This window comes from Podarcis cretensis (genome assembly GCF_951804945.1).
Source record: "Podarcis cretensis genome assembly, chromosome: 3".
NCBI lineage: Eukaryota > Metazoa > Chordata > Lepidosauria > Squamata > Lacertidae > Podarcis > Podarcis cretensis.
Window position 1 is genome coordinate 126,122,844 of NC_137172.1, and position 14,125 is coordinate 126,136,968.

The 14,125-nt window shown below is 47.8% G+C and overlaps 1 protein-coding gene across 2 annotated transcripts in view; it reads left to right on the plus strand.

Annotated features, from left to right (window-relative positions):
* COL4A1 (collagen type IV alpha 1 chain) overlaps nucleotides 1–14,125 on the plus strand; it is a 191,070-nt gene that overhangs the window by 34,633 nt on the left and 142,312 nt on the right. For both annotated transcript variants that reach the window (XM_079971031.1, XM_079971030.1), the window contains exons 2-4: nucleotides 2,494–2,544; nucleotides 13,712–13,801; nucleotides 13,899–13,943. In XM_079971031.1, the coding sequence (XP_079827157.1) occupies nucleotides 2,494–2,544; nucleotides 13,712–13,801; nucleotides 13,899–13,943 (186 nt within the window). The remainder of the gene's footprint in view (nucleotides 1–2,493; nucleotides 2,545–13,711; nucleotides 13,802–13,898; nucleotides 13,944–14,125) is intronic.

Consider the following 14,125-nt stretch of genomic DNA (forward strand, 5'->3'; position numbering starts at 1 on the left):
TGTAATGTCCCTGAACCCCCTCTAGAGGGATTCTGGTTGTTCAATATTCCTTTCACTTCCAACCCAAAAGTCAAGTTAATTTGTTTCAGTTCCTTATTTTCAACCACTTGTAACTATATTGTATCTAATGTAACCGGCAAGAACATCAGCAACAAAGTTCTCTGTTTTTTCCGACTTTGACAGCTAATTTGACAGCTGTCAAAATCTTCTATGTCTCCTCCGCAGGCTCCTCTCGCGGATCACTCCCGGTCCCGGGATGGGTGGCACTTTAACTCAAAAAAAATAAAAAAATTAGCTCTTATCCTCCAGCACAATTACTTATGCTATCAATCCGTGCAATTAATAACTTTTATCCAATAAAGAAAAGGCTCTTCTCTCGACCTTAGTTGTCAAATCCTTGCTTTAAATTGTATACAATGGGGGGGAGACAGACTTCCTTTTAGCACATCCCCCGCTCGTGCCGAATCCAAGAAAGTTTTTAGTCCAAAGTCCAAATTTCCAAACTACTCATGGGTTGTTTAGATTTTGGTCCAAATTTTCAGAAGAAGAAGTCAGCGCTCTCCGTCGAATGGCATGCGGCTTCGCTCGGCAGGGGAAGCAGAAGACTCACAGCACCGCGCCGCTCCCCGTCCCCCGCTCCGCAGCCTTTAAAAAGGCTCCTTCGCGGGTTGGGGGGGCGCAAACAGTGCCCGCCGAGTCACCAGGTCCACGGGCTTCCGCGCCCGTGGTTTTTGAGGGTCCCTGCGTCGCCGGCACGGCAGGACCCAACCCCTGTCGAGCAGATTCCCTCCGGAGCTCGGAGGGAATCCGCCATTCGGCTATGGCGCCAACCCGGAAGTGCTCTAGACTCCAGAATTTGGAGACTGCAACTCCCACCAGCCTCAATCCAGTAGCAACAGACGATGGGGGTTGAAGTCCAAAAGATAAAAAGGGCACCAGGCTGGCTATCCCTGCTCCAAGCATATGCGGAGTTATTTTCATTCAAATTTTCAAAGGCATTAGGATAAACTTACCAAAATATGTAAAGCATCTTTTTGGGGAAGATCTGAGTGCACCACAGAAGGGAAAAATCCCATGTTGTGTGCCCTGAGCCTGATATTTGTTATTTGGAGATAATGAGGTTTGGATTCCACCACGGGCTGTCTGGCTTGTCTGCATGGTGATGGGTAGGAATCCCAAAATCCTGTGACACCTATTGCATGGTAAAAATAAAAATCCAAGTGTGCAGACATATGAAACAAAGCTTCTGCCCCCCACAGGAGCAGCAAGGCTGGTGTATTTTCTGGCATCCCAATTTCTGGCTTTTCATTATAAGTTAAGATTCAAAACAGATTTGGCATGGGAGATCTGTGAAGAAATTGCATGATTTATTTACTTAAGAAAATATTAAAACCTGTAGCCCTATTGGAGGTACTCATCCTTTGGGTGGGATATGAGTGACCCTCTCTTAAAAGCAACAACAGCAGCTTCCCAGTTTCCTTTGGGGAAGGAAAACTTCTATCAGAGAATTGCATATAAGGATTACCTTCCCCAGTAATGCTGCCTAAAAGCAATTTGTTCTGGGTGGCCCTTATCCTCCAAGAGCTTTAAAGTTTTTTAAAAAAATATGTTGAGGAATCTGTTCAGAGATCTTGGACATATTGTGTTTGGGCCTATAAAATAGCAACTGAAAGATCCACTGTTCTGCCAGAGGGTTGGCTGAGCTTGTCAAAGGGGTGACAGTAATTTCCTTCATTTTGAGATACCTCCTCACCATTATCAGTAGCTACAGATTGACTCTGCTGATACATTCTCTGTTTGCTTGACCTTTCTTTGCTGATGTAGGGAACTGCAGTGGAAGATGTAAACATATAACACAATTGCTGAGGTAGAACACCCAAGAACTAAATCGCTGAAGTAGAACACTGAGCATGAAAAAATGCTTTGTACCTTATGTCAGGGTGGTCCAGCACACATCCCGAGGGCCATGTGGCCCTTGATGCCTTTTTGCAGCCCTCTGCAACATTTGACCCCCCCCATCCACAGCCCTTGCACTGCCCTCCCAGAGGTGGGTCAGGAGGCACTGACCTATGTGAAGGAGCTGTAAGTTCTCTGATGAGTCCTCAAGTCCTCCAGTCTCCTTCCAAATTCTAGTTAGCCCTTTCCCAAGTTTGGGAAGAAGAAGTTGGGAGACTCTAGGACCCAGCCGGAGCCTCACACCTTCTTCCCCTAGCCTGGCACCTTAAGCTTTGGGAAGGCAGCATGAGGGCTGGAGCATGTGGAAATGTTGGGCATGCTCCAACAAGGTTGGTACTTTTGTGACCCACTTGGTATGAAAAGTTGGACCTCCCTGCCTTATGGTTTTTGAGGGGATATTCACTGTGACCTTTTGTAAGCATCGTTACCAATTTTATTCTTATTACATGTAATTATTTCCTCTAGACAGCTCTTTACCATATGTTGCAGCTTATTTTGAATTCTAGAATTAATTATTTTTCTCTTTTTAACCCACAGGCTTGTTCTGGCTGTGGAAAATGTGACTGTAGTGGAGTAAAAGGGCAAAAAGTAAGTACCCAGAGTACTTAATTTTTTTTTCTTGTTAAGGGCAAGGACCATGTCCAAAGTAGATGATCCCCTTGTTGCTTCTTCCACCTTGTGGGAAATTGTCAGCGAGGCAATGGAGGAATTTGTTGGACCTTACATTCTTGGCAGAGTTTGAGTTCCAACAGATATAGGGGAAGTTGAAGTCTCCCATTTCCATTTTTGAATGTTTAGTAATATGCTGTAGGAAAGCTTCCGTCTAACTCCTCAGTCTGGCTTGGAGCAGACACCCACAGTAAGGCCACTGTTGTTTCCCTCTCCTGCAATATTTACTCATACATTCTCAATCTGCCTTCCATGCTCCAGGTCATGGATGTCTTCACAAGTATACACATCCTTTACATATAATGCTATCCGCCCCCCCCCCCCACCTTCGGTCTTGTCCTTTTAAAGAGTTTCTACACCCCATCATGAGTCTCATGCCACCAGGTTTCATTAATGCCTACTAGGTCATATTTCCCATCCTGTATTAAGAGCTTCAATTTGTCTTGCTTGTTTCCCACACGGTTGCATCAATTGCAGTGCACTATGTTTGAAGCCAGAAGTTTTTAAAATTGTAGTTTTATTGCTTATTTTATTTCTTTTATTGTACTACAATCTGCATTCCATAATATTCAAATTTTAATAGAGGCAATCTTCATTTTGCATGGAGATTCCATTCTGAACCCCCATACACATTGACGGAGCACATGTAAGCCCATTCTGCCCCATTCTGCCTTTTTTGTGACATTTTGGGGCTACCTCTGAGTTCAGCACTGTGTGCAATTGCACATTATTTGGCCTCACCTAAATTGGGAGTTGTCAATACCATAACATACAATATGAAATTTTAAAAAATAAAAATGCAGTTAAAAACCAATATTTAATGCAGACATGTCATGGACCACACCAGAATTGTGGGCAGCAAACATCCCTAAGTAGATGCTTCCATTCTGGAAGTGGAGGGAGGCAATTTCTGCATTCCCCTTACAGAACCCTGCACATCTGAACAATCTGCTTTGAAAGGATTGAGGGGACAACAACAACAACAACAACAACAACAACAACAACAACAGTGTGGGAAAGAATCATAGAATTGTAAGAGTTGGAATGGACCCACAGGGCCATCTTTGGATGTGGTGCTGAGTTGTAAAGGGAAAGTGGAGCTTGTCTCCCTGCCGCCTTCTGTTTGTGGAATAATAATAATAATAATAAATTTTATTTATATCCCGCCCTCCCCAGCCAAAGCCGGGCTCAGGGCGGCTAACAATAATCAAATAATCAAACAATCAAATAATCACACATTCTAAAAATATTTCATTATAAAAATTAATTCAAATCAAATTAATGGCAACCGATTAAGCAAAATTCTGTGCAGGTTGCCAGAGGAGGGAGTCAGGCTGCGCCCTGACCAAAGGCCTGGTGGAACAACTCTGTCTTGCAGGCCCTGCGGAAAGATGTCAAGTCCCGCAGGGCCCTAGTCTCTTGTGGCAGAGCGTTCCACCAGATTGGAGCCGCAGCCGAGAAGGCCCTGGCTCTAGTTGAGGCCAGCCTAACCTCTCTGAGGCCTGAGACCTTGAGGATGTTATTATTTGCAGACCGTAGGTTTCTCTGTGGAGCATACCAGGAGAGGCGGTCCCGTAGGTACGAGGGTCCTAGGCCGTATAGGGCTTTAAAGGTTAAAACCAGCACCTTAAACCTGATCCTGTACTCCACCGGGAGCCAGTGCAGCTGGTATAGTACCGGATGAATGTGATCTCGCAGCGAAGACCCCATAAGGAGTCTCGCCGCGGCATTCTGCACCCGCTGGAGTTTCTGGGTCAGTCTCAAGGCCAGCCCCACGTAGAGCGAGTTACAATAATCCAGTCTGGAGGTGACCGTCGCATGGATCACAGTGGCTAGGTCAGGGCAAGAGAGATAAGGGGCCAACTGCTTAGCTTGGCGGAGATGAAAAAATGCCGCCTTTGTTATAGCTGTAATCTGCGCCTCCATAGAGAGGGAGGTATCGAAGATTACACCCAAACTCTTAACGGACGGTGCTGGCACTAATTGCACCCCCGCAAGAGATGGGAGTTGCCCCCTCAATCCCATATCATCCCGCCCCAGCCAGAGGACCTCTGTCTTCGAAGGATTTAACTTCAACCGGCTCCCACGTAACCATCCAGCCACAGCTTCCAGACATCTCGCCAGTGTGTCTGGGGCCGAGTCAGGATGGCCATCCATCAACAGATAGAGTTGGGTGTCATCAGCATACTGATGGCAACCCAGCCCAAAACTCCGGACAAGCTGGGCGAGGGGGCGCATAAAGATGTTAAAAAGCATCACGGAGAGAATCGCACCCTGAGGCACTCCACACACCAAGGAGTGGCGCGATGACAATTCCCCCCCAAGCACCACCCTCTGTCCCCGACCAGAGAGAAACGAGCGCAGCCATTGAAGGACTGTGCCCTGGATCCCCACGTCGGCAAGGCGGTGGTCCAGGAGTTCGTGATCGACCATGTCGAAGGCTGCTGACAGATCTAGAAGAATCAGCAGCCCCGACCCGCCTCGATCCAGCTGCCTGTGGAGATCATCTGTTAGGGCAACCAGAGCCGTCTCGGTCCCATGACCAGCGCGGAAGCCGGACTGGAATGGATCCAGAGCAGATGTTTCATCCAGAAACCTACCAAGCTGTTCAGCAACCGCACTCTCAGTCACCTTACCCAGGAATGGAAGATTCGAGACCGGGCGGTAATTGGATAGATCTAAGGGATCTAATGATGTTTTCTTTAAGAGCGGACGCACCACTGCCTCCTTCAGTTCCCCTGGGAATATCCCGGTGCCAAGGGACAAATTGATGATATCCCCCAGGGGGGCCCGCATCTCGTCTGGACACGCTCTAATCAGCCATGACGGGCACGGGTCAAGAGGACAGGTGGTGGGCTTTCCAGCTCGGAGGAGTCTGTCCACATCGGCTGGAGATATCCAGTCAAAGTGGTCCAATACTGGACCTGAGGACAGTCGAGGGGCCTCCAGTTCCTTTATTGTATCCAAATTGGCAGGGAGGTCATGGCGGAGCAGCAGGACCTTCTCCGCAAAAAAGCTCGCAAATGCCTCACAGCTGTGTATCAGATTGTTATTTAAATTTGGCTGTCCTTCAAGCGACGTTAAAGACCAAATAATAATAATAATAATAATAATAATAATAATAATAATAATAATTTATTATTTATATCCCGCCCATCTGGCTGGGCCTTCCCAGCCACTCTGGATGGCTTCCATAAAAACCAAAAATACAGTAAAATCACACGTTAAAAACTTCCCTGAACAGGGCTGCCTTAAGATGTCTTCTGAATGTCAGGTAGTTGTTTATCGCTTTGACATCTGCTGGAAGGGCGTTCCACAGGGTGGGCGCCACTACCGAGAAGGCCCTCTGCCTGGTTCCCTGTAGCTTTGCTTCTCGCAATGAGGGAACCGCCAGAAGGCCCTCGGCGCTGGACCTCAGCGTCCGGGCAGAATGATGGGGGTGGAGACGCTCCTTCAGGTATACTGGACCGAGGCCGTTTAGGGCTTTAAAGGTCAGCACCAACACTTTGAATTGTGCTCGGAAACATACTGGGAGCCAATGTAGGTCTTTCAAGACCGGTGTTATATGGTCTTGGCGGCCGCTCCCAGTCACCAGTCTAGCTGCCGCATTCTGGATTAGTTGTAGTTTCCGAGTCACCTTCAAAGGTAGCCCCACGTAGAGTGCATTGCAGTAGTCCAAGCGGGAGATAACCAGAGCATGCATCACTCTGGCGAGACAGTCCGCAGGCAGATAGGGTCTCAGCCTACGTACCAGATGGAGCTGGTAAACAGCTGCCCTGGACACAGATTTGACCTGTGCCTCCATGGACAGCTGTGAGTCCAAAATGACTCCCAGGCTGCGCACCTGGTCCTTCAGGGGCACAGTTACCCCATTCAGGACCAGGGAATCCTCCACACCTGCCCGCCTCCTGTCCCCCAAAAACAGCACTTCTGTCTTGTCAGGATTCAACCTCAATCTGTTAGCCACCATCCATCCTCCAACCGCCTCCAGACACTCACACAGGACCTTCACTGCCCTCACTGGTTCTGATTTAAAAGAGAGGTAGAGCTGGGTATCATCTGCATACTGATGAACACCCAGCCCAAACCTCCTGATGATCTCTCCCAGCGGCTGCATGTAGATGTTGAAAAGCATGGGGGAGAGGACAGAACCCTGAGGCACCCCACAAATGAGAGCCCAGGGGTCTGAACACTCATCCCCCACCACCACTTTCTGAACACGGCCCAGGAGGAAGGAGCGGAACCACTGTAGGACAGTGCCCCCAGCTCCCAGCCCCTCAAGACGGTCCAGAAGGATGTTATGGTCGATGGTATCAAACGCCGCTGAGAGATCCAGCAGAACTAGGAAACAGCTCTCACCTTTGTCCCTAGCCCGCCGGAGATCATCAACCAGTGCGACCAAGGCAGTTTCATTTTTTTTTATATAAATATTTATTGAAATTTTTTAAATACAAAATGCAAAAATGATAAACAATATAACATGAATCATAACACATTTTTCAAAACTTCTTTGGACTCCCTCACGTCTCCCACTCCCACTTACATCATTATGACCTTTTTCCAGCAATTTATCATCTTGTTTACATTCTTAAATCTCATTCAATTAATTTAATCTAATAATTCTCCAAAAAATTTTATATTTTCCTCAATCTCACTTATCGTCAAATTCAAATCTAATTCAATTGTAGGCAGTTATTTATGATCTAGCATCCTTCTTAGCCTTCTGCCAAATTACAATACTTTTGTAAATAAATCTTGAATTTCTTCCAGTCTTCTTCAACCCTCTCTTCTCCCAGGTCTCGAATTCTACCAGTCATCTCGGCCAGTTGCATATAGTCCATCAGCTGCATCTGCCACTCTTCCAGTGTGGGTAGATCTTGAGTTTTCCAACTCTTAGCGATAAGTATCCTTGCTGCCGTTGTTGCATACATAAAAAATGTTCGGTCCTTCTTTAACACCTTCTGGCCGACAATGCCCAGAAGGAAGGCCTCTGGTTTCTTAGTGAAGGTATACTTAAATACCTTTTTCAACTCATTATATATCATTTCCCAGAAGGCTTTCACTCTAGGGCAAGTCCACCAGAGGTGAAAGAATGTTCCTTCATGTTCTTTACATTTCCAACATTTATTATCAGACAAATGGTATATTTTGGCAAGTTTAACTGGGGTCATGTACCATCTATATATCATTTTCATTACATTTTCCTTCAAAGCATTACATGCAGTGAAGTTCAGCCCTGTGGTCCACAACCTTTCCCAATCCTCAAACAAGATATTATGCCCAATATCCTGAGCCCACTTTATCATAACCGATTTAACCATTTCGTCTTGTGTATTCCATTTCAACAGCAAGTTATACATTCTTGATAGTACCTTATTTTTTGGTTCTAACAATTCTGTTTCCAACTTCGATTTCTCCACCTGGAACCCTACCCTTTTGTCATTTTTAAAAACTTCTTTAATCTGAGCGTAATGTAACCAGTCTCGCACTTTATCCTTCATTTTCTCCAAACTCTGCAATTTCCAATTGTCTCCTTTTTCTAATATTTCCCAATATTTTGGCCATTTGGCCTCCATATTGGGTCTTTTTCGGGCCTTAGCTTCCAGAGGTGAAAGCCACCTCGGGGTTTTGTTTTCCAATAAGTCTTTGTATTTTGTCCAGACATTAAAAACTGCTTTCCTGACAATATGGTTCTTGAAGACCTTATTGATCTTAACCTTATCGTACCATAGGTATGCATGCCAACCAAAAGCATTGTTAAAACCTTCCAAGTCCAATACGTCAGTGTCTTCAAGAAGTAGCCAGTCTTTTAGCCAGCAAAAAGCTGCGGCTTCATAGTACAACTTTAAGTCCGGCAGGGCAAAGCCCCCTCTTTCTTTCGCATCAGTTAGTATCTTAAACTTAATTCTGGGCTTTTTGCCCTGCCAGACAAATTTAGATATATCTCTCTGCCACTTCCGGAAGCACTCTGTCTTGTCCACAATCTGCAATGTTTGAAACAAAAACAACATCTTTGGCAATACATTCATCTTAACAGCAGCAATTCGGCCTAACAAAGAAAGCTTCAATTTTGTCCAACTATCCAAGTCTCTCTTAATTTCAAACCAACATTTTTCATAGTTATCCTTAAATAGACTCAGATTCTTTGCTGTTATGTTTACCCCTAGGTACTTTACTTTTTTAACCACAGTTAGTTCTGTTTCTCTCTGAAACTGTTCCGACTCTGTATCTGTCAGATTTTTCCCGGCAGTTTCAGTCCCATAATGAGGCCTGAATCCCGACTGGAAGGGATCCAAATGGTCCGCTTCTTCCAGGCGTGCCTGGAGTTGTTCGGCAACCGCTCGCTCTATCACCTTGCCCAAGAATGGAAGATTTGAGACTGGCCGATAGTTGGCCATTGTGGCCGCATCTAAAGATGGTTTTTTAAGAAGCAGTTTAATAACTGCCTCTTTCAGTGGGTCTGGGAAGGCTCCCTCACGGAGGGAAGCATTCACCACCCCACGAAGCCCATCGCCCAGTCCTTCCCGGCTAGCTTTTATAAGCCAGGATGGGTAAGGATCCAGGAGACAGGTGGTTGGTTTCACTCGTCCAAGCAGCCTGTCCACATCCTCGGAGGTAACAGATTGGAATTGATCCCACTCAACTTGACTAGACAGAACTCTAGCCCTCTCCCGCCCTGGCCCTGCTCCCACGGTGGAGTCTACTTCTTCCCGAATCTGAGCGATTTTATCTGCAAAAAACTTTGCAAAATCATTGCAGGAGAACATGTGGCCCGTACTGGGCCCCGATGTTACAGGTGGTTCCGCTAAATTGTGAACCACCTGAAAAAGTCTCCTGCTGCTGTTTTCTGCAGATGCAATAGAGGCGGTGAAGAAATTCTTCTTCGCCGTCGCTATCGCCACTTGGTAGGCTCGACGTTGAGCTCTAACCTGTGTCCGATCAGATTCGGAATGAGTTATCCGCCACCGGCGCTCTAGCCATCTCAAAGATTGTTTCATTGCCCTCAGATCCATGGAAAACCACGGGGCTCTCCGGGCTCCATGCAATCGGAGAGGGCGCTTCGGAGCCAAACAGTCAATAGCCCTGGTTAACTCCGCATTCCAGCGGGCCACCAGGGAATCAGCTGAAAGGCCATCAACATGGGATAAAGCATCCCCTACCACTCTCTGGAAACCATTTGGATCCATTAAGTGGCGGGGGCGGACCATCCGAATTGGTCCCACCTCCCTGCAGAGGGGATGGGTCGCAGAGAAGTCCAGTTGCACGAGGAAGTGATCTGACCATGGCACTTCTTTTGTTTCACTTTTACTTAGTGTCAGATCACCAACATCCATAGAGGTAAACACCAGGTCCAAGGCATGTCCGCGGCTATGGGTTGGGCCAGACTTATTCAGGGACAGCCCCATGGAGGCCATGCTTTCCACGAAGTCCCGAGCTGCCCCTTGTAAGGTCGTGTCGGCATGGATGTTAAAATCCCCTAGGACGACCAAGCTAGGTGTCTCCAGGAGAACATCCGCCACGACCTGAAGCAGCTCGGGCAGGGAATCCTTGGTGCAGCGGGGAAGTCGGTACACCAAAAGGAATCCTGTACTGCCCCTATTGCCCAACTTCCAGAACATGCACTCAGAAAACTGGGTCTTCCCAATAGGACGCCTGGTGCAAACTAATGACTTTCTAAAAATCACTGCAACACCCCCTCCCCGCCCACATGACCTGGGTTGCTGTGCGTAAGAGAAACCTGGTGGACAAGCAGCGGCAAGGACAGGCCCATCTGCTTCATCCAACCAGTCTCTGTTACACATGCCAGGTCAAGTCCTCCATCCATGATCAAGTCATGGATGGCAGTGGTCTTATGAATCATTGACCTGGCATTGCACAGGTCATGTGGGTATCCCTTGCTGATTCTAGTATCCATCCGGTCAGGACCAGACCCGGAGGCAGGAATAGTCCTCAGACAACGACTAAACCTGCCTCCTCTGTAATGACATGGTCTGGTCTTAGCGTAACTCCTCCTCCTACCCGTGATCACTGAGATCGGTTGTCCCAGTGCATCCCCCCCTGTGGAACATGCCCCAGCCATTTTGTGGGCTGGGGCCCACTCCCCGGCAGCCCTGACCCCTCCCCCTAAGAACAAAATAACAACTTATACAAACAAACAAAACCAATAAAACAATACAAACAAAAAAATTTAAAAATTACAAAAACATCAAAATAAAAAAAATAATTTCCCAAACCCAACCAAACATCCATCCCACCCCCACCCCCCACATACAAAAAATCCAAAAGAATTTTTTAAAAAACATTTTAAAAACACTCTGTGCCCCTCCTGCAGTAACACTGTCCTAGTGAGGCCTGGCAGGCCCTGCCCTGGGCCAGGTGGTAAGTGGCAGGAAGGAGCAGGACCCTCAGGCACTCAGGGGAGTCCTCCTGGGCAGCAGGCAGCAAGCACCACGCAGTCCTTATGAGGCTTCAGGCCCTGCCCCAGGCCAGATGGTAAGTGGCAAGAGCAGGGCCCTCAAGCACTCACTCAGGGGAGTCCTCCTGGGCAGCAGGCAGCAAGCACCACGCAGTCCTTATGAGGCTTCAGGCCCCGCCCCAGGCCAGATGGTAAGTGGCAGAGAGGAGCAGGGCCCTCGGCACTCACTCAGGGGAGTCCTCCTGGGCCAAATTATACTAAATTATACTAAATAATTGCACCGGGCGAGAGCTAGCGGATGCAATGGAGGCCGAGAAGTAAGACTTCTTAGCGGCCTTCACTGCCATCTCGTAGGTTTTCATAAAAACCCTATAAGATGTTCTTGAGGCTCCGTCACGGGCACCCCGCCATACTCGCTCTAGCCGTCTGAGGTCCCGCTTCATTTTCCGATGCTCCTCGGTAAACCAGGGAGCTCGGTAAACCAGGGAGCCCGGTTTCTGCGGGGTCACAGAGGGCGCTTAGGTGCGATCTCATCGATGGCTGCCAGGAGCTGGGTATTCCAGCCCTCAACAAGCTCAGTCAGTGAGTCGCCAGGGGGAGAAAGGTCCCACAAGGCTTGACAGAATCTATCAGGGTCCATCAGCCTCTGTGGGCGAGCCCAAATCAGCTCGCCACCTAAGCAGGGTGGGGGTGGAAAATCAATCCTGGCTTTCAGAGCGTAGTGATCAGACCATGGCACCTTCATCGAAGGAGACATGATCACATCTATACCGGCGCCAAAGATCAAATCCAGCGTGTGGCCTGCTTGATGTGTGGGGCCCGAAACAAACTGGGAGAGCCCTAGTGTCGCCATGGAAGTCACCAGGTCCAGAGCCTGTGAGGAGGGAGTGGCATCAGCATGGAAGTTGAAGTCTCCCAATACCAATAGGTTAGGGAACTCCAAGGCCCAGCCGGCCACCGCCTCGAGCAGGCCTGACAGGGTGGCTGCTGGTGCGCTAGGTGGCCGGTACACCAGCCAGACAGCCAAGCTCTCCTCGGAGCCCCACACTAGGCCAACACATTCAATGCCGGGGATCGATGGCGATGGTAGAGCCCTGAAAGAACAATCTTCCCAGATTAATAATGCCACCCCTCCCCCCCGGCCCACAGTCCGTGACTGGTGGAGGACGGAGAAACCCGGGGGCGCCATCTCTCGTAAGGTAACTGTTACCCCTTCGTGCACCCAGGTCTCCGTCACACAAGCCAGGTCGACCCCCTGCGAGGTAAAGAAATCTCGCAGGGTGGCGGTTTTGTTGCCTATAGACCTGGCATTGCACAACACCAGTGAAGGAGGTGAGTAATCCTTGCTCACCCTACCCTCGTCTCTCGGGATGGGGCGCAGATTGGAAGGGGTACGAGCATATCCGTATCTCGATCCCCTTCGCCTATGACATCTGCCCCCACCGCCATACCTCCCTCGCCCCTCCACAGTAGGAATCCCAAGCCTCATACTCGCCTCCCTTTACAGAATAGAAAAACAAAACAACCAAAAACAATTATGCCCAAACAAAAACCAATCCCCACCCCACTCAGTATCCCACCCCAAAACAAAACAAGATGGAACAAAACAAAAATACATAGATAAAAACCACCATTCGCGGTGGTACAACAAAATAAGGAATAAAAACACATTTAAAACACCTTAAAATATATAAAAACATCTTTAGCATTTGCTGCAGCAGCACCAGTGTCCTTAAAACTATCACGGAGGTGAGCCTGGGCCCCGCCCCCTAGGCTAGATGGAATTAGCCTGAGGAGGGAGAGGCCTTACACTCCAAACACTCACGATGCAGCAGCAGCAGCGATATCCCCGGCCTCAATGAGGCCTCTTAAGGCTGTGGCAAAGGTGAGCCTGGGCCCCGCCCCCTAGGCCAGATGGGATTAGCCTGAGGAGGGAGAGGCCTTCTCCAACACTCGCGAAGAGAAGAAAGATCCCGGGATCCAATCCCCTGTAGTTTTTAGAAAATATAATTGGTTCTAAGTTGCTAGCCACTGTTTCATATTCAGTTAATTCTCTGCAATGATTACTTTGCACATCTGATATTAAAGACATTATCTCCCCGCACCCACCCAAGGGCTCAGTTCTAATAGTGGTTTGTGTGTCAGTAATGCATCATCATCAAATCAAACAACTTTCTGTTTTAGGAATCCATTTCCAGCTGCATGGAGAGATCCCAAGTGTATGGGATGCAGTGATAATAGTTTAATTTTCAGCAGCATAAAACTTTTTACATATGCACATAGCAGCCACTGGGTGGCTAGGACTTTAATCCTCAGAATGTTAACCCTTTCTTCCTCTCAATGAAAACTGCTTCCCATCTGCTATTTGCATAATAGCCAGGGTGGTAGAGTGGTAGAGTGTTGGACTTGGACCTAGGAGACTAGCATTCAAATCCCCACTCAGCCATGAAGCTCCCTGGGTAACCTTGGGCCAGTCACTGCTTGTCAGCCTAACCTATCTCACAGGGTTGTTGTGGAGATTAAATGAAGAGGGGCAGAACCATGTACACCACTTTGGAGAAAAGGTGGGATATGAATGCAAATAAATGAATAAGAGGAAAACGCCAACTCCTGCCAATATTTTTGTTAGGTTTCATTTTGCTAAATAGGCTATATTCTTGCTTTTCGCAGGGTGAAAGAGGTTTGCAAGGTTTACAAGGTTTGGTTGGATTTCCTGGAATACAAGGACCTGAAGGTCCCCCCGGCCCCCCAGGAATGAAGGTAAGATTCATTCTGTAGCTAAAAAATTAACCTGAATAGTTTTTCTTCAGACCATGCTGAAGTGAAAAACACCTTCTTTCCCCATCTTTTAAAATAGGGTGATATTGGAGAACCGGGACTACCAGGAACAAAAGGAACAAGAGTGAGTATGCTTGAAATTGTTTTGACCTGTTTTAAATACAGTCATACCTCGGGTTACAGATGCTTCGGGTTGCACAATTTCAGGTTGCGCACCACACCATACCTGGAAGTACCAAAACGGGTTACTTCCGGGTTTCGGCGCATGCGCAGAAGTGCCGAATTGCGACCCACACGTGCACAGAT